This window comes from Cryptomeria japonica, chromosome 3 (genome assembly GCF_030272615.1).
Source record: "Cryptomeria japonica chromosome 3, Sugi_1.0, whole genome shotgun sequence".
NCBI classification, from domain to species: domain Eukaryota; kingdom Viridiplantae; phylum Streptophyta; class Pinopsida; order Cupressales; family Cupressaceae; genus Cryptomeria; species Cryptomeria japonica.
The window spans coordinates 462,038,376-462,063,844 of NC_081407.1; the positions used below are offsets into that span (position 1 = coordinate 462,038,376).

The 25,469-nt window shown below is 37.6% G+C and overlaps 1 protein-coding gene across 2 annotated transcripts in view; it reads right to left on the minus strand.

Moving 5' to 3' along the window:
- Positions 1-525: 525 nt before the first annotated feature.
- Positions 526-25,469, minus strand: part of LOC131078396 (uncharacterized) — a 95,671-nt gene continuing 70,727 nt past the window's right edge. Inside the window, exon 4 of one of the 2 annotated variants that reach the window (XM_059218404.1) lies at positions 526-1,175. In XM_059218404.1, the coding sequence (XP_059074387.1) occupies positions 766-1,175 (410 nt within the window). In that variant the 3' untranslated portion in view covers positions 526-765. Of the gene's footprint in view, positions 1,220-25,469 lie in introns of both variants that reach the window. The other variant, XM_059218405.1, reaches the window with a different exon arrangement.

Genomic DNA, 25,469 nt, shown 5'->3' on the forward strand with positions numbered 1-25,469 from the left:
TGTTATAAGCATCCCTGCACAAATCCCACAAAATATTTAATTTTGAGGTATTCCTCAACTTGAGATTCCTTAATGTTTATGTCCATGTACCTTTATCTATAGAAGCTAAAGTGGAAGCTCGTTTACTTATGTTTCCTCATCTCAATCTTATCTCTCCAACTCTAGAAGATCTTATTTTTGTATTGATTGAAGATATGCTTCTAGGACTTTATAGATCAACTCTTAAAAAAACCAAGGTATTTTGAAAATAAGTACCACCGAAATAATTCAAAAAAGTTAAAGCTTATTAAAAAAGAAATCTACATTAAGTCTTTGTGCACTCAACAACTATATAGTTAACTACACTTGTTTTCTATTGACAATTCCCATATTTCAATTACTAACTCAAAATTTAAATTTCCAACTTCATGATTAAACAATCTATATTAACAATATTTATATAAAGCCTAAACTTAACCTAAACAGAATTTTCTTTTACAATATTATGCATTTTAAAAATCTTAAAAGCAAGGAATTCACATGGATATAAAATCAAAGGCCAATCTATTTTAAAATTTTAGAGTATTCATTGGAATTTTCTATTTTTATGTGGATATAGTAAAGTTTGATATGAGATAAAATGCCCGATCCAGAAGCCACATTATTGATTCAAACTAGCCAGGCTTTCCCCAAAAAAACTAATCCAAAGGTGGAGTTAAAAGGATATTAATAGAACTTGACAATTTGGCAACTAATCAAAATGCTTATTACAAGATTAATGTTAAGTCATTTCAGCAAATTTTTTTGGGCTTTTGTGTTTTGAAGCTTCAACCGATGGGAGCAACTCCTAGCATTATGACCTCGTTCACAACAAATGCTGCACTTAATAGTTTGACGACTAATAATATTTACATTATTTGGCAACTCTTGATTCTGATGCTGGCTACTAAAACCTTTTGCTTGGTCATTTTGAGGACAGGTCTTGCTATTGTGGCCACTTTGTCCACAAACAGTACAATTATATGGCCTACCATGGCTTTTATGCTCTCTTTTTCGTTTGCAAGTTGTACGATTGTGACCAGACTTCCCACATAATCTGCATTTATACCTCTTCCGTCCAGACGTATCTTTCAAAGATGGACAATAATGACTTCGATGGCCCTCTTCACCACAGTTGTGACAATAAAATTTAACTCCTGCATGAGGCACAAGCCAGCATAGAGATCATCCCCTTTCCTTACTGCACATCAGAATTAGTAGATGACAGTTGCAGTCCAACAGACTACCCACTTTGACAATTGGGTCATGTAAGAAAAACATAAGAGTTCAAGCATTGACTAAGTAATCTGTCACATGATACAATGATGCATTTCTCCACAAAAATATATATCACATGCTAGTATATCAAGAAATGATATTGTGATTAATGTTTGAGACCTGAATTTAAGTTGAAAGAGATTAATCAATAGTGAATACAATATAAAAGGAAATTTGGGATAGTATAATAATTGATAAAAGACAGAAAACTCTAAAATCTATTGAGAAGGGCAAATGATCTAGCTAGGCTAGCAAAGAATCCTTAAATTACAGCAATTAGTAAATTGCCTAGCAATGAAAGCTAAGCACTAAACCAAGAGGAGCTCATCAATGATGAAGACTGAAAAATACAACAATTGCCATCACCATCAAATTCAGATTAAATGACAGAGAGAATAGCAAGCATCACCACCAAGGCTGGAAAAAGGATGATGGTCTACAAATGAAAAGGAACCCCATGACTAACTAGGACCATAGCAGATATCACCGAGGTTTTATTGGCAGTTTTGAAACACATGCTCACTTCATCTTATTTTGGTTGAACATGCAACAAATTTCTCTTTAAATTCCACCTTAAGGCTCATACAGTTTTCTTTGTGATATTGAAATCCCTTTATAATTGCTTCATAAACTCAAACCTAGGTGATTATGGGGATGAAATTTATATTTGACTTAGACACTAAGGTTGTGCTGATTCCTTAATACAAGTGTTGGGAGGGTCCTAGGCTTATTCACCCTCAGTTACATATGCGGTCTTTAAACAGAAATATGAATTTGATTTATTGTTCAAAACAAAACTTGGAGATTATTAGTAGAGGTGAAAAGGTGAATTGTTCAATATTCCTCTTGCATTCATATAGGGATAATTTTTTAGAGGTTAATTTATATATATAGCGTCTATTATTTTTTGAAGACTAGAAGCTTAGAGACATTTAGAAAATGGATTTATGATAACAAAGAGGATTTATAAATAGTTTTACAGTAGTTGGACTTCAAAAGATACATCAGTTATCAACTTATCAACTCTGTTGTCCAATGAGTAAAGCATTATACTGAAATTTTGCTTCTTCAGAAGGTCTTCACATATAATCAAGTGACTTGGGGGTGAAATCGACACTTCCAGTTGGTCAAAGTTATCTGGGGAAGTCGTATTATGTATTTAAGAACATTGAAGGTCCCTTTCAGCTATTATTAGTTGTTGTACTGATTAAATTTATTCTCTTTTTAGAAATAAGTACAGTAGCATGTAAAAGATTTTCATTTGTGGATCATACAAAATTATAATTCAATTAAATTTTTTTTTTTTTAAAAACATGTAAAATCTCCACTGGAATAGAAAAAAGTAGGAGTGAGAAAAAACATTAAAATTAGAGAAGCTGATCTTACTTTTAAATATCACAATGTTCTCATATTTCAAAGCTGGGTTTTGAGAACTTTGTTAATATGTGATGTGCACAATGTCAAAGGATCTTTCAGGAGGGCAAATTTTCAGGAGCTTTTTCTGAAAAAACATTTCCAAGAAGAATATTAGTTTATGTTTTATGTAATTTTTGTCAATTTGTGCATCACCCAAAATGTAAAAACACGTAAAAGTGAATTCCTTGGATAAGTCACTAAATGATGGTGGTGGGAATCCTGTCTGTCCTGTGAAGTCAAAAGAATACTTAGAAAGTTGTTAGGGGATTGGTCAGATTTTTGCGAAGAATGATGGGGTTGTCTCGGAGTCTAATGTTGGGGTTTCTTCTCTAGGGTTTCGTGATGATGCTATCCTTGCTCAACAAGTCAAAGAATTGGTGCCTAATTCTTCGCAGCATGTTGATGTGGATGTGGATAATAACACTGCCTTAGGAAATAATATTCAGTTGGGGGACATTCCTGTTATTGTGCCAGATGAAAATCTGGTTCACCAAGAAATGATCTTTGTAAAGATCACGAGCATCAGATGGATGAGGACATTACAAATAGGGTTATCTGTTCCATTGAGAATGACTTGGGGGGAATTAAATCTACCCTTCCTATTTCTGCATCTGCTAACCCTTTTGAGGTTTTGGCCTCATCAGAAGTGGGCATCATAGATAATTTAGTCATGACTTCTCCTAAGTCAAGTAAGAGTTTACCAATTGTTCAAACTACTCTAATTAGGGCTTCATCTATGGTTTCTCCTGGTAGGGGTAGGCCTCCAAAGAATCGAAAGACTCAATTGGAAATTGATGCTGGGATTCAACAGACTTTGTCTCTTTCTCCTGGTGTTGGGAAAGGGAAGCATTCGGTTTCTCTTGGTGATGCTATAAAAGGAAGTGGTACTCCTAAGGGTAAGAGGAGTAAGAGGTCTATTATCAGTCCTCCTGTGACTAGGTTGGGGGCTGTGCAGTGTAATCTTCAAAGTAGTTTTGGAGAAGGGAAGTCTTCTCCGTCTAAAGGAAAGAGGGGAGCCTCGGTCTCCCCTCGAGAGCAATGAGAATTATATCTTGGAATGTTTGGGGCTTAAATGCCCCTAACAAGAGGCGCTTAATTAAGTCCCAGATGGACTTAGTTAAGTGTGATATTTTCATGTTGCAAGAGACAAAATTGTCAAAGGAGTCTGCTGATTTGGTTTTTTCTTCTTGGAGAAAGTGGGAATTCCTCTCCTCTCCAGCTTGTGGTGTATCAGGGGGTTTGGCATTGCTTTGGAATAACTATAACATTGAGGTTGAGCTAGTTGCTTCTACTATAAACTGGATGTTGGCCTTAGTTAAAAGCAAGCTTTCAAAGGTTAAGTTTTGGCTTTTTAATATTTATGCTCCTTCTAGTATTCAAAGGAAGACTAAATTATGGGGAGATCTTAAGAGAATTTCCTCCCCTTTAAGGCATGGTCCCTTTATAATCTTTGGGGGGGATTTTAATGCTATCATTGACTTAGGAGAAAAGAAAGGATGTATTCTTCCTAATAAAAAAATTATGGAAGACTTTGAGATGTTCATTAAGGACATGGGTCTTTTTGATTGTCAGTTTCAGAATGGGATTTTCACATGGACAAATATGCAAAGAGATTTTTCTCAGATTGCGGAAAGGTGAGACCGGTTTTTGTTATCAGATGTTTGGATTGATTCAGAGTTTGAATATTTTTCCTCTATTCTTCCAGTTTCGGGGTCAGATCATTTTCCAATTTCCCTATCAATTTTGGAAGATAAAGATCCTTTTAAGTCACCCTTTAAATTTGAACCTATGTGGTTTAGAGATTCTTCCTTTTTGCCTTTGCTCAAAAAATGGTGGAGTTCTGCTCCTTATTGCTTTGGATCCCGAATGTTTCAGATTGCTAAGAAGTTGAGATTTTTGAAATTTAATATTAGAGAATGGAATATCTTGCATTTTAAGAACATCTTTCAAGAAAAACAAAGGATTCAAGATATGATTGAATGTCTTAATTCACATGTGATTCAACATGGTATAGTGCCTCTTGTTTTTGATGAACTAAAATTGCTAAAAGTAGAGCTTGAAGAAGTTTTGTCCAGAGAAGAAATCTATTGGAGATAGAAATCGAGGGAGATCTGGCTTTCAGATGCTGATAGAAATACAAAATTTTTTCACTCTTCAACAAAAATGAAGAGAAGTAAAAATAGGATATCTTGTATTGAGTGTTCAAATGGCAGACTTTTAACAGAACAGGTGGATATTGCTTCAGAGGCAGTTAGGTCTTTTAAGTCACTATTGTCTTCAGAGCATGGAGATCTTCATAATAACATTTCTTCTAATATTCCTTCTTTGGTATCTTCGGAAGATAATAAAATGTTGATGTCTCCTTTTTCTTTGGATGAAGTTAAGAATGTTGCTTTTGCAATGAACCCTAATAAGGCTCTAGGACCGGATGGCTTTACTCCCTTATTTTTTCAGAAATGCTGGGATTTTGTGGGAAATGATGTTTTATTGGCCCTTGAGGAAGCTAGAAGGAATAGGTCTGTTTTGAAAGAGCTTAATAATACAATGATTGCAATTATTCCTAAAAGAGAGGTTACCAGGACATTTGCTGATTTTTGCCCTATTGCTTTATGTAATACTTTGTACAAGATTTTTACTAAGGCTATTTCTTTAAGGCTGGCTAAAATTTTACCTAAGATCATTTCTTTAGAACAAGGTGGTTTTGTTCTAGGAAGGGAGACGACAGAGGGAGCTATAGTGGCACATGAGGTTTTGCATTCTATTTCTACTTAGAGAATCTCGGCCATGATCCTCAAATTAGATATAATGAAAGCATATGATAGAGTAGAATGGGGGGCATTGTGTGTTGTTCTACTTAAATTGGGCTTTTCCAATGTATGGGTCAAATGGATTCATGCTTGTATTTCTTCTGCAAGGTTCTCGGTTCTGATTAATGGCTCCCCTTGTGGTTTTTTCTCCTCTTCTAGGGGTTTGAGGTAGGGGGATCCCCTGTCTTCTTTCTTGTTCATTCTTCTAGCTGAAACGTTCAGTTGGGCTATAAGAGCCGCTAAGCTGGGAGGGCTTTGGAAGGGAATTAGGATTTAGAATGTTCCACAAAGCATTTCGCATTGCTTGTTTGCAGATGATACCTTGTTATTTGGTCAAGCCTCTTTGGGTGAGCCAAGAGTGATAAAGGGAATAATATAGAATTATGCATCCTTTTCTGGTCAGAGAATCAATGTTGATAAGTCAAAGATTTTTTTCCTTCATGCTTCACAATTGGTTCAGGATAGATTGAAGATTTTTTGGGGATTTGCATCTGGAAATCTTCCTTGTTCTTATCTTGGTATACCTTTCTTCATTAAGCAGGATAGAGTTGAGTTTTGGGATAAGATCATTTCAGTTATCTCTAGAAGGATCCTATCCTAGAATCATAGATGGTTATCTTTGGTTGGTAAGATTGTTCTTATTAAGTCTGTCCTAAATGCTGTTCCTATTTATCTCATGTCTGTTTTGCAGTCTCCAAAAGCGGCTCTTGTTAGTTTGCAAGATACTCTTAGGTCCTTCCTTTGGAGTAATAATAAAGATGGTAAGAAGAAGATCCCTTTGGTAGCATGGGATAAAGTTTGTTTGCCTAAAAACCTTGGGGGCACATGCATTAGGAGTCTGGAAAGTCAGAATTTAGCCTTAGGTGCTAAGTTGGTTTGGAAATTGTATGAGAGACCATTCTCCTTTTGCGCACAAATTATGTTTGCTAAATATTTAAATAACGGACCAAGAGAATATGTTTTTCAAGTTTCTAATTTACCGTCTGGTTCAGCTATTTGGAATTTTCTATGTAAATGTAGATTAGTGATTTTGCCTCATCTCTCATGGATTGTTCATAATGGTAGAAAGGTCAGGTTTTGGGAGGAAGTTTGGAATGGACATCCCCCCCTGGTGAACTCGAGGGATTGGTCTCCTTTAATTTCCACTCTTTCTTCCCTTTGGGGTGTCTTTGTGGCTGATTATTTTGAAATTGAGTATAGTGGGAATCTTAAGGTGGCAAAATGGAAATCAATTGAGTTTTTAGATATTGATCAAAATGTGAAATTGGAATATGAAAATATGTTGGCGGAGAGAGTAATAATTCTTTCTGATGCTAATGATGAGGTTATCTAGACAAGGAATATCTTTGGTAAGTACACAGTTAAGGATGGCTATAATTTTCTCTTGGTTGCTAAAGATTTATCTACTTGGCCATACAAGCTGTTTTGGCATATGGCTTGCTTCCCAAAGGCTGGTGCTTTTGCTTGGTTAGCAGTGCAAGACTGGGTCCTTACAGGAATGAGGTTGGACAGGTTGGGTATTGCTGCAGTATTTTCTTATGTCTTTTGTAATAAAAATTTAGAATCCTCTGCACACTTGTTTCTTCACTGTGATTTTGCCTATGCTTGCTGGAAGTGGTTGTTTGAAAAGCTTAATCTTTCCTTTGTTATTGGTAAGGATCTCCTTTCCCACTTTAGAGCCTGGCCTCTCCTGTTTGCCTCATCTTTCTATGCATGTCTTTGGATTATTTCTCCATCTATTGTGATTTGGAATATTTGGTTAGAGCGTAATAATAGGATTTTTAAACAAACAAGTTCTTCCTTGGCTGAGGTTTTATTGAGGATTGAATCTTCTATCTCTGAAGTTGCTTTGTCTTTTATCTATAAGAATTTGGAAACCCTTACCTCTTTTTCTCATTGGGATGGTAGGGTAACTCAAGTTTGGAGAATGTTATCAGTCTTACCTTCTCATGGATCTATTTTAAATAAGACTAATGCTATAAGTAAGAGAAATTTTGCTTGCTGGAAACCTCCTCCACAAGGGCACTTTAAATTGAATTTTGATGGTGCTTCTCGTGGGAACCCTGGCCTGGCAGGGGCAAGTATGGTAATTTATGATCATAAGGTAAGATTTAATCAGGATCATTGTCATGCGATTGGTTTCAAGTCTAACAATTGTGCAGAATTCTTTGCTTTGTCTTTTGGTTTGGATATGGCTATATCTTTGGAAATTAAGGACTTGATAATTGAGGGTGATTCTATGGTTATTATTCAAAGTGTCATGAAAAAGAAGTCGAATTGTTGGCAATTACAATATGAACTTGATCATATTTTGCAAAAATTAGACTTTTTTGATTCTTTCTTGATTTCCCACTGTTATAGGGAAGTGAATAAGATTGCAGATTTCTTGGCTAATTTAACCATTGACAGTGATGCTAATATGCGGGAGGTAAGTGTGGATGAGATCCCTTCCTCGGTTTTGGAATTTTTGAAGTAAAGAAGGGCATAGTTGTTGTCTTCATCAACCTCCTTATTTGGTGTGGGTTCTGCTATGCTTGATCACAATGTTTATTTTGACAGGGTGTTTGATTATGGTTTCATTTCTGCTATGTGGTATCATTCTAACTAGTGGTTGGAGAATTGTGTTTCATAGATAAGGGTGGTTCAGACTGGTGTTTTTTGGCAGCAATGGATATGCATCCTTCAGTGATCATACTTTAATCTTCCTTCTATATGCTTCTATTGGCGGCTTCCTTTATATCTAATGTGGCTTATGTAATTGGGATGGGTTTTTTGATGTACTATGCCAATGGGCATTTGGTATTGGGTAGAATAGGGTTCTGTTACTTAAGCAATACTAAAAGGGTTTTCTTACTGGTTCTTTCCCTTAAGTGCTTTTTGAACCAGACACTGTAAAAAAACTTTTAAAATTTAATATAGTTCAGTGGTTCTATCCACTTTTATCAAAAAAAAAAAGAAGTATACATCTTTGTATTAGCAACGGATATTATTAGTCTAAATGTAAAATTCGCTGTTTAACCCTGTGTTGCAGCTTTATTTAAGATTTTAGAAGCTATAGAAAAATAATTGACAAATTCAAGCGTTGTATGAGGTTGACTGATTATATAGCATGTGCTTCCTATTATGTAATTTTCCTTTAATCTATAAAATCTCATACATTAGTGTTTAATTTCAATTTTACCATTTCATTGGTTATCATCTTCTGTAGACGATTTCACTCATTGAATACAAAATATCAATAACTGTAAGGTTTGTGTATGACTCTTGTTAATTTGAATGTTTCTAGTTTTGAATAATAATGCTTAAATAATTTGATTTATGGAGCCTTTTCTTGTGTATGAAATGCTTTGTTTTGCTTTTGAGAATGATTACCTATTTTCAACAGTTCATCCAGAAATTTGTCCATGTGTATTTTTGTTTCTAGAAATCCTAGAAAATATTTGCATAAAGTGTTCATTGTCTATTTCAGCTTAAACCTTGTGCGAATGCCCAAAAATATTGCATTACATGTTTGATTTTTTGTATTATTCCAAACTCCCAACCAAAGCTATGGATATTTCAAGTGTTGAACATAATTTTATTTGTTTTTTCATAAAGAAGTTGTTTCTTTCAATTAAGAGGGAAATCAAATTGATTTTGGATATCTTCCCATATTTTGTTAGTAGAGTTTGTCACTATGTATTTGGCGAGTCACATTCAATTTCACAAATAGAAAGAATGACAGGTTCAAATGCTAACAATACCTTTAGAGAGTTTGGAAAAAAATTATTACCAAAGGAAAATTGAGTTTATAGATCCTTTGTTATTGTATTTCACCATCCTTTAGAGCAATTTAGAGCCGTTCTTTTATATAATTCAGCCAAAAAATAAATAAATTGAGTGTTTTGTGGAATGACTAAAATGACTTGCACGTATTCTTCAATGTTCCACAAGGGAACATTGTGATGGCCCTTGATTAATAGTAAATATAATGATCACAATTGTAAACAATATATAATGATTAAACAATTAGCATATTTAATAATATACCATACTTCATTAAGGCATTATAGCATGATATATTTAAATAATTTAAGCATTGTTAAGATCAAGTATATGAATAGGTAACTTAATGAGTTACGAATTATTGAAAAAGGCGGGCATGTAGTAGAGGTGTGACCCTTCATTGAGATGGGAACACGTAAACAAGATGGATGCGGGAATCAATCGGGAAGGAAGGTTAGAAATATAGAGCGTGGGAAAGAGGAAACAATATAGAATCCCAGCATCAGCCAAGAAGAGACTACATTCTTCTCCAGGCAGAGCACAGATATAAAAACATTCGAATTATTTCCAGTAAACCGAGAAAGAAGAGTTTCAAACACACACAAACACAACATTCTGTGTGTTCCATTCATAGCATTCATCATTGATTAAGGAGGATATAAACTCCAGAAGACATCACAGTCAGACCCAAACATTCAGGCATTCAAGCTAGAATCGTCTTGGGGAGCTGTAAGTAACATTTGAATTACAAGAACAACAGATCTGATGAGAACACAGATCCAGCAATTTAGTACAGTAATTCCCTTTGGTCAGTAATGATTTGCACTTGCACCACCAATTGAGGAATAGGACAAAGATCATTCTCATTGAATGATAATAATAGATCAGGGACATTCTTAGTGAGTGTTAAAACTTGGTCTGAGACATTCTCAGTGAATGTTGAGACTCCTAGGAAGGAGTTAAGGCAGGGAGTTCATAACTCTAAAGGAATTCGGCAACAAGAGCTGAACCGGAAGATGGAACATCACAGTGGTATCAGAGCATAATCCTGCCAACCTATGGAAAGGAGTTCGTGCAAACCTATCAACGCAGAAGAGGTACAACAGCCATGGCAGAGGAGCTGCAAATGAACTTAGAACATTCATGGAGCAAACTCATGAGAAGTTTGAGAGGGCCAGTCAATTAATCCAACAAGCTATTCAAAGTATGAACAACAATAATTATAATGGGAGACTTATCCCAAATTCAGGAAGAGACACTCATTCGAATCATTCGGAGAATTAACATTCAACCCAAAATTCAGTTCTCAGGCCAACCATGCCTCCATTCCTGCCAAGAGAAGAACCCATTTTGGAAGAAGAGGAGCCAGCCACAAACAGTGTAGAGGAGCCAGCCACAAAGAGGATCTTGCACAAATATATGTTGGATTAGACCCTAAAGTACAAAGACTCATTCCCTTTAAGGAGTATTATGAAGTCAAAACCCGAGCAAACCCAAGTTGAAGAAAGGATCACTCCAACAAAGATCTTAAATCAAAAATAAATAAGATGACCCTACCATGTTTTGATGGCTCCGGGAAAACCACCACTCAATCATGATTCTAGAAACTTGATGTTGGCATATGTGCAGAGCATGATGACATGATGATATTGTATGTTGTCATTGATGTCAATATGCTGAAGTATGAACCGGTATATTGTAGTAAGCAAACTGGCAAGAGAACTGGTATGATATTGTGAACTGGTATGATGATGTAAACCGGTATATGTGAAAAAGTGAAGTGGTATGTTTGTTCAAGGTGAACTGGTATGTTGGAATGAGAACTGGTAAATGGAAGTTTTGTATCGGGGTTTCATTTGGCATGACTACTAGTTGGGAGTCTCAGCTTCAGGGTTTCCGGTTGATGCATTCCTAGTTCAACCAATGACAACTTGTGATGAGTTAGCATTGTAATGAAGACTAGTTAGTGTTGCCACGTCAGCCTTGTGCGCTTGAAGGATTTCCTTGAGGATCTTGCATGGAGATTGATCCTATCTACATCGAGAATGTGCGAAATCTCTGTAAACGATGGAGAGCGCGTGATGGGTTATCAACTTCCTGAAGTGGCAAAGAATGAACGTTGGAGAACGTCTTGAGATCTCTTCAAGACTGTTGTATTCAGTGCAGTGTGATTAACGGCCAGGATTGAACCAATTGAATTGTTAAACCTAAATGTTTAGGGTTTAGGGTTTATGCTACCGACCTATCTGTTTCCTATAAGGTCGATGATGTTTTTCATTTTGAAGTTGTTGGCAAATGTTATGTGTGTATCCAAGTGAAGAGATACTTGATTCTTGCCAGACCGGAGAAGTGTGTTGATACCTACAGAGTGTGATTGCAGAAGAAAAGGAGCTAAAGTGGATTTGCCTTGGCATTGTGTGCTGTTATCAAATCAGTGTATTACCTGTTGACTTCTAACCATTTCAGCAGTTGGAAAATCCCTTAACCGGGTAGCTTTAATAGGCTTTTGTGTAAATCCTTTAACAGGGTGACTCAATTCAATGAGTTCTTCAAATCCTCTTGCGAGGTAACCTTTAACAGGGTTCTAACCTTTAACCGGGTATTTAGCCATCCCTTAACTGGGTGATCCCTAGCAGGATCGGTTCCTAGTAGAACCTATTGTAAAAGTCTTTAACCGGACTAGGCTCCTAACAGAGCGGACTTCAAAAGAGTTCAAAGAACTACTTGTGGGTATTCATCCCCACTGTGGTTTTTCCTAGTTGGGTTTCCACGTGAAAAATCTGTGTCATGTGTGATGCTTTTCATGTGATGCTTTAATATTTTCTGTTAAGTGATAAAGTATGTTGAACCGGCAGTCATTATATTTCTAATGATATATTACCTGTTTATGCATAAGGGTGAAGTGGAAATGAGATATTAGATTGTGTAGAGATCTAAGTGTTTACCGGTTTATGCTATTCATACTCTCACTGTGTGTAACCGGTAGTGCCCTGATTTAGACCGGTGTTACAGTTTACCAGTTAAGTGCAGTCTTTGCAGTCAAACTGGTTGAGGGAAAGTTTTTGCCTGTACTGATTCACCACCCCCCCCCCCCTCAGTACCGGTTTGGTACTTGTTGTTCATCATTATTCATCAATTGGTATCAGAGCGTCTTCCAGGTCCTCTGTGTTGTAAGCTTAACCGCTTGAGGAAAAGATCCTACTCTAATGATGAAGAGGGAAGGTCCAAAGTTCAATAGAGATAGCTTCAAGATATGGAAGGACAAAATGAAAATCTACATTAGAAGCATGGGTGCTCAACACTGAAGCTATGTTGAGAATGCTTATGTTATTCCTACCGGTACTCTCACCGATCACCAAAAAAGAGAGATTCAGGAGAATGGGCAAGTCATGGAAGCCCTAATCAGCAGTCTTTCTGACATTGAGTTTATTGATGTTCAGGATAAAGATAATCCCAAAGGAGTATGGGATGCTCTGGAGAATATCTATGGTGGTGATGAGCATGTGAAACAGGCTAAGGAAGAGAGCCTTAGGGGAAAGTTTGAAGACATGCGGATGGTTGAAGGAGAGACCATTCAACAATATGGAATAATAATCAAAACTGTTGTTGGAGACATCAAGAGTGTAGGTCGTAAAATAGATGATTCCACTGTTGTTAGCAAAGTCTCGAGATCCTTATTACTGGTCTATGCAATAAGGGTTGCTGCTATTCAGGAGTTGAGGTCTATAGACAAGACAAAGGTATCCCTAGACTCCATCATTGCTAAGTTGACAGCTTATGAGCTAAATGATTATGATGGCAGTATTCAGTAGACTGAATCAGCCTTTAGAGCATCTGCTGCACCATCTAGAAAGGGTAAAGAAGCTAGTACTAGTTGTGAACCAAGACAAAGCAGAGAAATGGATGATGAGGAGATCTTGATGGAATTTGAAGCTCTTCTTGCCAAGAGACTTCCTAAGGGAACTGGTAAATACAGAGGTAAGCTCCCTTTGAAATGCTTTTCTTCCAATAGGATAGGACACATTGCTGTAAACTGTCCTAATGGTGATAATAAGGACAAACCGGAGAAGTTCAAGAAGTTTAAAGGAGGAAACAGGAGAAACTGTTTTGTACCAGTCGATGAAGGTGTCACTGATGAGGAATCAGAAGATGAAGAAAGTGAAGACATTGTGTTTGTAGCAGTTAAGAAAGATGTGTCAGACAAGAAGGCTCTTGCCTCCCGCTTTGATAATTCCAATGAGTGGATTATTGACAGTGGTTGTTCTCACCACATGACTGGTGACCGGAGTAAGTTTCTGTCTCTGGAAGAGTATGATGGTGGTGTGGTCCGATTTGATAATGATGCACCATGTATGGTAAAAGGCAGAGGGTCCATCTCTCTAAGTGGAAAAAGCAGTGCTGATAATGTGTATTGGGTAGAAGGTCTCAGACACAACCTTTTGAGTGTTGCCCAGCTGAATGATAATGGACTCACTCTGGAATTCAGAGATGAAGTGTGTAAAATAAAAGGTAAGAGTGGTGAACTGATGGCCACCGGTATGCAGACCAGAGGTAACCTATTTCAACTGAATGCAAATATCAGTACATGTCTAATGGCTAAGTTTGATGATAGCTGGATATGGCATAGGAGACTCTGCCATATAAACTTTGACAATATTGTGAAGGCCAGTAAGATCAAGGCAGTTAGAGGATTGCCTGTGCTGAGCAAACCGGAGAATCCTTTGTGCAAAGAGTGTCAACTGGGGAAAATGTCTTCCTCAACCTTCAAAGGTAAATCTTTCACTGCAGACAATTTACTTGATCTTGTGCATACTGATTTGTGTGGTCCTATAAAAACTAGGAGTGTGTAGGGAGATAGGTATTTTATGATTCTTACTGATGATTGCTCAAGAATGATGTGGGTCACATTCTTGAAAGACAAGTTTGAAGCTTTTGGAAAATTCAAAGCCTTTAGAGCACTGGTTGAAAAGGAAAGTGGTAAGAGGATTAAGTGCCTAAGAACTGATCAAGGAGGAGAATTCACTTCTGGTGAATTCAACAAGTACTGTGAAGAGAACGGCATCAAGAGGCAACTGTCTGCCCCCCGAACTCCACAACAGAATGGCCTAGCAGAGAGGAACAACTGGACTGTAGTTGAAGCAGCTAGAACAATGCCGATCCAAGGAAAAGTTGCTCACACTTTTTGGAGAGAAGCGGTGAGCACTGCAGTCCACACAATGAACCATGTACTCATCAAGAAAGGTAAGGATAAAACTCCTTATGAGTATTGGATTGGTAAGACACCAGTGGTAAGCTACTTCAGAGTGTTTGGTAGCAAATGTTATATCAAGAGGAGTGAACATCAGAGCAAGTTTGATGCAAAATGTGATGAAGGAATATTCCTAGGATATTCCACCAAGAGTAAAGCTCTTAAGTGTTTCAACAATAGGACTCAGAAAATTGTTGAAAGTATTAATGTCAGAGTTGATAAAACCTCTGAGAAATCTGAGGAAACCGGCAGTGAGCAAGTGGTAGATGAACCGGTAGTAACCTTCTGGGAACCGGTTGCAAAACAACCTAGCACTAGTAATAGTGCTCCTACACCGGTAGATGCTGATGCTAATAAAGATGAGGATGAAGAAGAAAAGCAAGAGGAAACAACTAAGATCATTCCTAGGTATGTAAAGCTGAATCATGATCCAAAGCAGATCATAGGAGACAAGGATGCAGGAATTCTTACAAGAAGAAAGGTCAGAGAAAATTCTTGCATGATCTCTGAATTTGAGCCTAAAACATTTAAAGAGGCACATAAAGATGAAGACTGGATCAAGGCAATGGAAAAGGAACTTGACCAGATAGAAAAGAATGGTACATGGTCTTTGGTACCTAGACTTGAGCATAAAAATGTCATAGCCACCAAATGGGTTTTCAGAAATAAGCTGAATGAAGATGGCACAATGGTAAGAAACAAAGCCAGAATGGTGTGTAAAGGATATGCTCAAGAAGAAGGAGAAGATTATGGAGAAACCTTTGCTCCAGTAGCCAGATTGGAAGGAGTTTGTATGCTTCTTGCATATGCAGCCTTCAAGGGATTCAAAGTATATCAAATGGATGTAAAATCTACATTCCTAAATGGAATACTTGAAGAGGAGGTGTATATAGAGCAACCAGATGGGTTTGCCCTATCAAAAGATAGTGACATGGTGTGTGGGCTACATAAAGCCCTGTATGGATTGAAGTAGGCACCTAGAGCATGGTATGAACGCTTACACTCCCATCTTGTGAAGATTGGATTTGGAGAACAAGTGAAGATAGCAATATCTATCTGAAGTCAGAAGGAGAGTAGATTCTAATCTGTGAGGTATTTATTGATGACATAATTTTTGGTGGAGATGACAAGATGAGTCATGATTTTGCAAATGAGATGAAAAAGGAATTTGAGATGTCACTTATAGGGGAGATTAAGTTCTTCATTGGACTACAGATTCAACAAATGAAAGATGGAATCTTTATCACTCAGTCCAAGTATGTCAAAGAGGTGTTGAAGACCTTCGGCATGGAAGACAGCAACCGGTTGGTACACCAATGGTGACTGGTTGTAAACTATCAAAGGAGGATGACTCAGCGTTGGCGAATGAGAAGGAATACCGATCAATGATTGGTAAGTTGCACTATGTAGTACATAGCAGACCGGACATTGCACATGTAGTAGGCATTATTGCATGGTTCCAGAAAAGTCCAAGAGAATCCCACTTGGTAGCAGTCAAGCGGATTCTTAGATATCTGAAGGGAACTATTGACTATGGATTATGGTATCCATATAGTAATGATTTCAACCTGAAAGTGTTTATAGATGCTGATTGGGCTGATAATGTGGATGATCGGAAAAGCACAACCAGTGGTGCATTCTTTCTTGGTGGTAGACTGGTCTCATGGATGAGTAAGAAGTAGAGTTGTATCTCCCAGTCTACAACAGAAGCGGAATATGTTGTAGCATTTATGAACTGCACCCAGACAATCTGGATGAAGCATGTATTAAGTGGCTTCAAAGTTCCTGTATCTGAACCGGTAAGTATATTTTGTGACAACACAAGTGCAATTAACATTTCCAAGAATCCGGTTTTACATGCTAGAACCAAGCACTTCGAGCTCAAGTATCATTTCTTGAGGGAGAAGGTTCAGAACAAAGAGGTTGTACTGGAACATGTTTCCAGTAAGGAGCAGTTAGCAGACATATTCACCAAGCCTCTACCGAAGGCTACATTTACCTATTTAAGAGGAGAATTAGGGGTGCTTCCCCTTCAAGAGGTGAAGTAAAGGTGTGTGCTCCACATCAGTCAGGTATTGCAATTGATAAATCTTTTTCAGGATTGGTGTGATGAAGGATGCTACTCCTTAGGGGGAGCAGCATAGTGGAACATAGCTGTCTGTGCCTCCACTTTGGCACTGTTGTCAAAGGGGGAGAAGATGTGAAGCGGAGAAGATATCTACAGTATTGGGGAGAAGATGCGAAACAGAAGCAGAAAGATATCTTTGTATATTGCCATCAATGCCAAAGGGGGAGATTGTTGGCATATGTGCAGAGCATGATGACATGATGATATTGTATGTTGTCATTGATGTCAATATGCTGAAGTATGAACCGGTATATTGTAGTAAGCAAACTAGCAAGAGAACTGGTATGATATTGTGAACCGGTATGATGATGTAAACCGGTATATGTGAAAAAGTGAAGTGGTATGTTTGTTCAAGGTGAACCGGTATGTTGGAATGAGAAACGGTAAATGGAAGTTTTGTATCGAGGTTTCATTTGGCATGACTACCAGTTGGGAGTCTCAGCTTCAGGGTTTCCGGTTGATGCATTCCAAGTTCAACCAATGACATCTTGTGATGAGTTAGCATTGTAATGAAGACCAGTTAGTGTTGCCACGTCAGCCTTGTGTGCGTGAAGGATTTCCTTGAGGATCTTGCATAGAGATTGATCCTATCTACCTCAGGAATGTGCGAAGTCTTTGTAAACGGTGGAGAGCACGTGATGGGTTATCAGCTTCCTGAAGCGGCAAAGAATGAATGTTGGAGAACGTCTTGAGATCTGTTCAAGACTGTTGTATTCAATGCAGTGTGATCAACGGCCAGGATTGAACTGATTGAATTGTTCAACCTAAATGTTTAGGGTTTAGGGTTTATGCTACCGACCTATCTGTTTCCTATAAGGTCGATGATGTTTTTCATTTTGAAGTTGTTGGCAAATGTTATGTGTGTATCCAAGTGAAGAGATACTTGATTCTTGCCAGACCGGAGAAGTGTGTTGATACCTGCAGAGTGTGATTGCAGTAGAAAAGGAGCTAAAGTGGATCTGCCTTGGCATTGTGTGCTGTTATCAGATTAGTGTATTACCTATTGACTTCTAACCATTTCAGCAGTTGGAAAATCCCTTAACCGGGTAGCTTTAACAGGGTTTAACAGGGTGACTCAATTCAATGAGTTCTTCAAATCCTCTTGCGAGGTAAACTTTAACAGGGTTCTAACCTTTAATCGGGTATTTAGCCATCCCTTAACTGGGTGATCCCTAGCAAGATCGGTTCCTAGCAAAACCTATTGTAAAAGTCTTTAACCGGACTAGGCTCCTAACAGAGCGGACTTCAAAAGAGTTCAAAGAACAGCTTGTGGGTATTCATCCCCACCGTGATTTTTCCTAGTTGGGTTTCCACGTGAAAAATCTGTGTGTCATGTGTGATGCTTTAATATTTTCTGTTAAGTGATAAAGTATGTTGAACCGACAGTCATTATATTTCTGATGATATATTACCTGTTTATGCATAAGGGTGAAGTGGAAATGAGATATTAGAATGTGTAGAGATCTAAGTGTTTACCGGTTTATGCTATTCATACTCTCATTGTGTGTAACCGGTAGTGCCCTGATTTAGACCGGTGTTACGGTTTACCAGTTAAGTGCAGTCTTTGTAGTTAAACTGGTTGAGGGAAAGTTTTTGCCTGTACTGATTCATCCCCCCCCCCCCTATCAGTACCGGTTTGGTACTTGCTGTTCATCATTATTCATCACTTGATGCCTATTTATCTCTTAGCCCTATAACCGAGGAGAACGCTATAATGTTTGCCATCCTCCATCTATCTGGGATAGCCCACGATTGGTGGCATCATGGCATCGTCACTCAAGGCCACCAAAGTATGATCACCTATAATGAATTCACTCAAAAACTCATTAATTGGTTTGATCAAAAGCATTCCAAATGGTACTTCAAAGAGCAAACTCATCTTAAGCAGCATGGAACCATGGAGGACTTTGTCAATGATTTTCAAAGATTATCGTTCATGGTCCTGGATTTATCTCAGAAAAGACTCACCTATTTGTTTATTGAAGGACTTAAGGACTCAATTAAAAATATTGTGAATCCATTAGAACCCCGAACTTTGGAAGAAGCAATACAAAAGGCTATGAAAGTTGAATTCAATTCTTCAAAGGAAAAACCCAAAAATCTCCCATCTGAGGCACAACAAAAATGGGAAGATACAAACAAGGACAATAAGGGAAGAAAATGTTATGTATGTCAAGGACAATGGAGTACCGGGCATCAATGCCAAGCAAGAGGGGAATTAATGAAGGGTTTATGTTTCAGATGTAAATAACCATGGGGACATGACCATCATGAGAGCAAGGTTCAACACTAGTGAACATGGAACCCTAGCTGTCATTTATCAAGAGAATGAGCATAGGCCATTCGGATTTAAGGGAACACTAAAGGGGAGAAAGTAATTGCCTTGGTGGATAGTAGGGCCTCCCACGACTTCATCAGCAAGAACTTAGTACTAAAAAGAAGATTGAAGACCCAAGCCTTCAAAGGATTGAAGGTAGCATTCACTAATGGATCCATTGACCAATGCGCCAAAGTTATTTCACAGCTAGAGATCACCTTGGGTGAACATACAATTAAAGGAGACTTTTTGGTTGTAAATTTGCAGAATGATGTAATTTTGGGAATGCCTTGGATAAATTATTTAGGGCGATTCACCATGGACAACCCAAATTTGGAAATATGCTTCCAACATAATGGACAAGAAGTAACATTAAGGGGACTGCCAAATGGTTCCCCAAAGGTGGTATCTTGTAAAGGAATGGAATGAATCCTTAGGCATGGCCAAGGAGAATGGATGGCTCAATGCATGGTCCTAGACAAATCTGTTGAGACATGGACCAGTTCGGACTCGAATCTAGGACCTTCCATATGCTGCTAGAGTGCTCTACCACTGAGCTAATGGCCCCTCTTGGACCAGTCCATCGTTGGTCCGGTGTGGCTTATTTCCAGCACCAACACCCCCCCTTAAGCCACACCTCTCGTGTGCTTGGGGCTCCTAGCTTGGACCTGGCTTTGATACCATGTTGAGACATGGACCAACTAGGACTCGAACCTAGGACCTTCCATATGCTGCTGGAGTGCTCTACCACTAAGCTACTGGCCCCTCTTGGACCAGTCCATCATCGGTCCAGGTGTGGCTTATTTCCAACACTAACAAAATCAACCCCTTGTGAACAAGCAGTCCACATAGATATCCACCCCATCTTAAGAAAACACAAAAAGGTTTTTGAGGATATCCCACCGGGTCTCCCTCCAAAAAGGGGATTTGAGCATTCCATAAAACTTGAAGAAGGGGCAAAACCCGTAATAACCACACAATTGTCCTCATTTTTGTTTTAAAAAATGAAGGACCATTACATGAAGTTTTTGTCAAAAAATGAAAAATTTACTCTATGGCATGCTTCCCGAGGCATAATTTTGCCTAATCCTTGGACTAGCTTAATCCTCAGTCCATCCTCGAACTGCGTTTCAAATTTCGTCGCATTCTTGGTTCGTTTGCTATGTCTTTCCTTCAATTTCGGGTTTTTTCTCCCTGACTGTAGGTGGGAAATTTTCCTTGAATTGCAAGTTTTAATGATTTCCTTTGTTTTGGTCTTTGTAGGGAAATTTTAGGCTAATTACAAGTGCACATTATTGAAAAATAAGAACTTGTAATTTTCTTTTTATTTCCCCCTTGTTTCTTTTTGGTTATTTAAGTTATAATAGGGATTTTTTGGATAAGTTACAAGTTAACTTGTAATTCTTTTGAAAAAACACTATTTTAATGTCTTTTGCTTGTAATAGGGATTTTACATATGTGCAAGTTATTAAAACTTGTTGTAGGGATTTTATTTTCCCTTTACAAGTAATTTGTAACTTGCACATCTCTCTCCAAAACCCGATTTTGCCTAGAAATGAAATAAAGTGACATTTAAAACTTGTTATATTGCCCAAAAAACCCGATTTTCTCTATAAAGTGCAATTTGGAAGATTTTAAACTTGTAATTGCATTTTTAAAACCCGATTTTGCCTTATTGATGAAAAAGTGCAATTTTAAGCTTGCTATTTCATCTAAAAAACCCGATTTTCACCCATACATGCAAAATCGAACTTGTTCATCTTTCTAAAAAACCTGACCAGCCAAGAAAAACGGATTTGTTGAAGATTTCAAAGCAATTTTTGTGGAGATTTGTTGGAGATGCAAGGCATTTAGAATTCCTTCCTATTCTCATGCAAGTGCAAACATCTTTCATGCCATTTAGGGTTCTTGTTTGCTGGTTTTCTGCTAAAATCGCCTTCTAAGTGGTTCCTTGAATCCACATTTTGGGGGATTTTTACTCTACAAATCTGCAATCTCCTAAATCGTTTTTGCGTCTCTTGCCTAGGCGTTGAAGTTAGAGGGAGATTTGGCCACTTCTTGTGCCATTTTGCTTGCATTTGATACCACGTTTTTTTGCCCTAGGCATTTTGGTAAAAACGTGGCAAGGGTTTTGGGAGTTCATTCATTGCTTATTTAAGGGATTGTTTTCTTCATTCAAAGATTAATCATCTTGTTGAAGAAGCATTTTCAGATTGGAGCAAGGTATGATTTCTTTCCTTTTCATGTTTCCTTTTCTTGTTTTCTTGTTTTCTTATTTTCCTTTCTAGTTGTAAATTTGTAAATACGTTGTTCTTGCTCCAAAAATCGGTTTTGTGAGAGAGATTTTCCCTCTTGATAAGCAATTTTTGAATTGCATTGATCTTCTCCATTTTCCCTCTTTACTTGTATTCGGGATTTTAAATCCCGATTACAAGTTGGATGAAAATCATTGTTCTTCCCTACGGTTAAAATTTTTTAACCATCTTTTGTTGAAATTCCAAGTTGCAAAGATAAAAAATCCCATCCTTCCAAAATCAGGTTTTTAGAACCGGATTGCATGTTCAAATTTCTTCCCATTTTCAAGATGTCATTCCCAAAATCTTTCTATTTGTATCCATCCATAACGCCTATATCCGTACTTTCCGTTCACGTCATTTCCCGCAAGTCTAATTCCCATTTTTCACCTATTTCTCCATTTACCATTTTATAAGTATACTTGCATTCGGGTTTTAAAAATCCGATTGCATGTGCACTCTTCCAAACTTGTATACTTGTAAAATTTTCCCCAAGATCTGAAATTGGTCAAAGTCAAGATTCTTAGCATTTCCCATTTATTTCCCCTCTTTCTCTCACAAAATCATGAAGTGCAAGGGTTGAAGTTCTTCCCATTTGAAGAAGGAAAGATGTTAGTTGCAGCTGATTATGATGTTGCATTAACACTTTTAAGTCTTCATCACAGTATACCAGGTTGTCCTTCAATGTCAGATTTGCCATCATCTCCAATTCCAAAGAAGATGAAGTATAAATATGACAAGTACCAAAATGAGGTTTCACCTTCTCAAGTTTCCTCTCCTTTGGATCGCATAAAAGATACAGAGATAGGGCATGTGGACATGTCAGAATTTGTCAAAAGGGTAGAGGATCCGCAGGATAGCAATATGCAATGGCTGTTGGACAGCCATATCCATCACACATCTTCTTTTCTAGTGGCTGCCCTAGAACCTGAATTTGTTCTCGCTTGCGCCCATCACCTTGACAAGGAGACAAGAACCATTAAAAATGATGATGGTGAAGCAATAATCCGCCTTGATGCAGACATAATTGAGAAAGTGTTCAGAATACCTCTTGCACCTGTTTATATGGAAATCTCCAAAGATAGTGCAACTGAGTACTATGAAAAAAGGGAGAAGGACTGCAAACGTCATATTAACAGGTGGATTGATGAGCCACGAGCCGCCTTCTCAAGGTGGGCTAAGTTGTACCGCTGTGACTTCAAATGGGAGATTGGGGACATCATTACCCTCCTCAGCAGGATAATGGGTCTTGAACATTCTAATGTTTTTGAGCCTTGGATGTACCAATTCGTCATGTTCATAAGGCAGTCCCATCATATATCATGGGGAGAAGTCATCAGAGATGCCTTGTGCGAACAACTTATAGCAGTTCCTTCCACCATGGCTTTTTATATGAATTCATCCTTAGTGTATTTGGCAGCGTCACTCAGACATTTCCCTATTCTTTCTACCAAGGGTGACCGCTCGCTTGTATTGGTATGGGAATACTATGATCAGTTGCCTTTGAGACCCAACAGATTGCATTTCACAAGAGTTCAAGATGCATTCTTCAGTTACTTCATGTGTCAAGGCTCTGATACCACTGTAATGTCCCTACTAGTTAGGGATCACTGTGCTGCAAAACAAATTGTTCGAATACAACATATACATCAATTTGTTTCTAAAATCAACTTGCAAATTAATTTAAGATTACTTAATTAACACTAATCACAATTCTTATCTATAAAAAGGATACGAATGCAATACAAAGTATGTCCTTAGGCGGCTGTGAGGCTCGCCTTCTTGGAACCCCTCTTGGTTCCAAGCCATCCAGGAAAACGAAGGTGAATTCGATTCCTGTCTTGGATGTAATTTCTTACATCCAAGCCATCCAGGAACCAAGGTTTTAATTTGATTCCTGTCTTGAGTGTAATTTCTTACACCCAAGCCATCCAGGAAATCGAAGGTTAATTCGATCTCTCTCTTGAGTGTAATTTCTTACACCCAAGCCATCCAAGGCAGACCATAAGTCAATTCCTTGCCTTGGGTGATGTACCTCATCACCCAAGTCCATTAGAGAAGACCGGCTGGATCCGTCTCTTCTTGGATGAACTTGTCAACCAAGCCATTCATATATGCATATAGACCATCAGTATATATATACTGCCTTTCAGGGATTATCATAATCCCTCCATTAGGCTAAGTGAGTTTCCCCCCTATGGCCTCCATCATTCAATCACATTTATATTGCATTTGACAATTTAGTACTATTTTCCCATTTCATAATCCACATTTTTACTTTAACATATATTCTTGACTATTCATTAATATTTATTTGTTAACCTATATATATATCAAAATATGCTTTACCATTATTCACATATGTATTAGATTTTCATTAATTCCATTCATCACATCTGTATTAATAAATTCATTCCTCAATGTGTAAATTAAGATATTAATTACTTGTATTCATTAGTATGTACATATTAACTATCTATGTTCATCGATATATATATAGTAATGAACCTTAACATATTAATTAATGATATTCATTAATAAATAAAGTAAACAGCACTAACGTATTAATTACCTATGTCCATTGGTATATATAGTAATGAGCAGCAACGTATTAACTACTATATATTCATTGGTAAATAAACAATACTATATCCTTACCTGACTGTTCGCAGCAAAGGTTCTTCTTTGTGGTTTGTCTCTATGGTATACTTCTCGCTCTCCTTTGTTTTCCACCGCTGGTCCTCCCCTTTTCTCCCCTTCCCCCTTCCCCTTATTATTTGTATCCCGTGAGGGGTTGTACCCCTTCACAGTTCCCTTCCGCATGGAGGGGTGCGGCGGTGATCACAGCCTAGGCTGTGATTACCGTCGCACCTCTTGTGCGGAGGTAATCGGGGGGGCATTAAATTCTTTTGTTTAATTAATTTGCTTTGTTTATTTAGTCTTATTTGCTTTTGCTTATTTCGTTTTCGTTTCATTTAGTTTTTCTTTTTTTTTAAAGAATTATTAAATATTAAATAATTCACTTTTGTCATATTTAAATGTATTAAATATTGATTGACATTTATTATATATTAAATATATTTTATTAATTTAATTATTTATTCATTTGGAACTTATTTAATTAATCTATAAATATATTGACATTATGTAAATGCTTTTACATTATGTGATACCTTAGGGGTTATCACAGTCCCTCCGTCTCAATTTTGCTTGTCCTCAAGCATCTTTAGATCTTTCTCTTTTTCCCAAGTGGCATCCTCATGGGGAAGATTCTTCCATTTAACCAAGTGTTCGGTAATGGTCCGGTTCCTTAGTGCCTTTTTCCGTGTATCTAGAATGACCACAGGGTACAAGGTAAGTTTCCCTTCATCATCTAAGGGTGGTAGTTCATTGCACGGAGTCAAGTGTTGTCCAAGAACCTTTTTGAGGCGGGAGACGTGGAACACATTATGTATTTTACTGTCTTTGGGAAGTTCTATTTCTTAAGCTACTTCCCCAATCCTTCGAGTTACTTTATAGGGTCCATAGAATCGGGGTTTCAATTTTTCAGCCCCATTCTTCTTGAGGGAAGATTGCTTATATGGTTGTAGCCTTAAAAACACCAGATCTCCGACCTCAAAAGTCCTTTCTGTACGCTTTCTGTCTGCATAGATCTTTTGTTGATTTTGGGCTTGTTGTAGATTCTAAGGTTGGGTTGTGACTCCCTCAACAATGCGATATAAAAGGGAGAAGAGAACCTCATTTGAGAGGGGGAATAATTTGGAAATGAGAAGTGCAGATCTGATTAAAAAAACTAAGTGTAGATCTGATTACGAAAGGTTGTGTCCCTTTCAAAGGCTAGAAATAATGAAGAGTTGCACTCTTTCAAAGGGTGCTAATGGTGAAAGGGTATGTCTCTTGCCAAACGGCATACATGATGAAGAGGTGTGACCTCTCACTCAAATTGAGAGATATAAAGGTAAGGAATCAAAAGCATCTAGTGACATCACCATTGATCAGATCGGATCAGAATTGTTATCAAGTTACAGGCAGGAACATTTGTGTTCTTGGTGGTATGCATGGGGATGTGCTTAATAAGTATGCTTAACATATGAAGCCCAATAATGTTCTAATGCAGAATTAATAGTAATGCTAATATGGACTGCAATATGTATGACAGTCATACTTAATTTCATATATATATTCATAATACATAAGA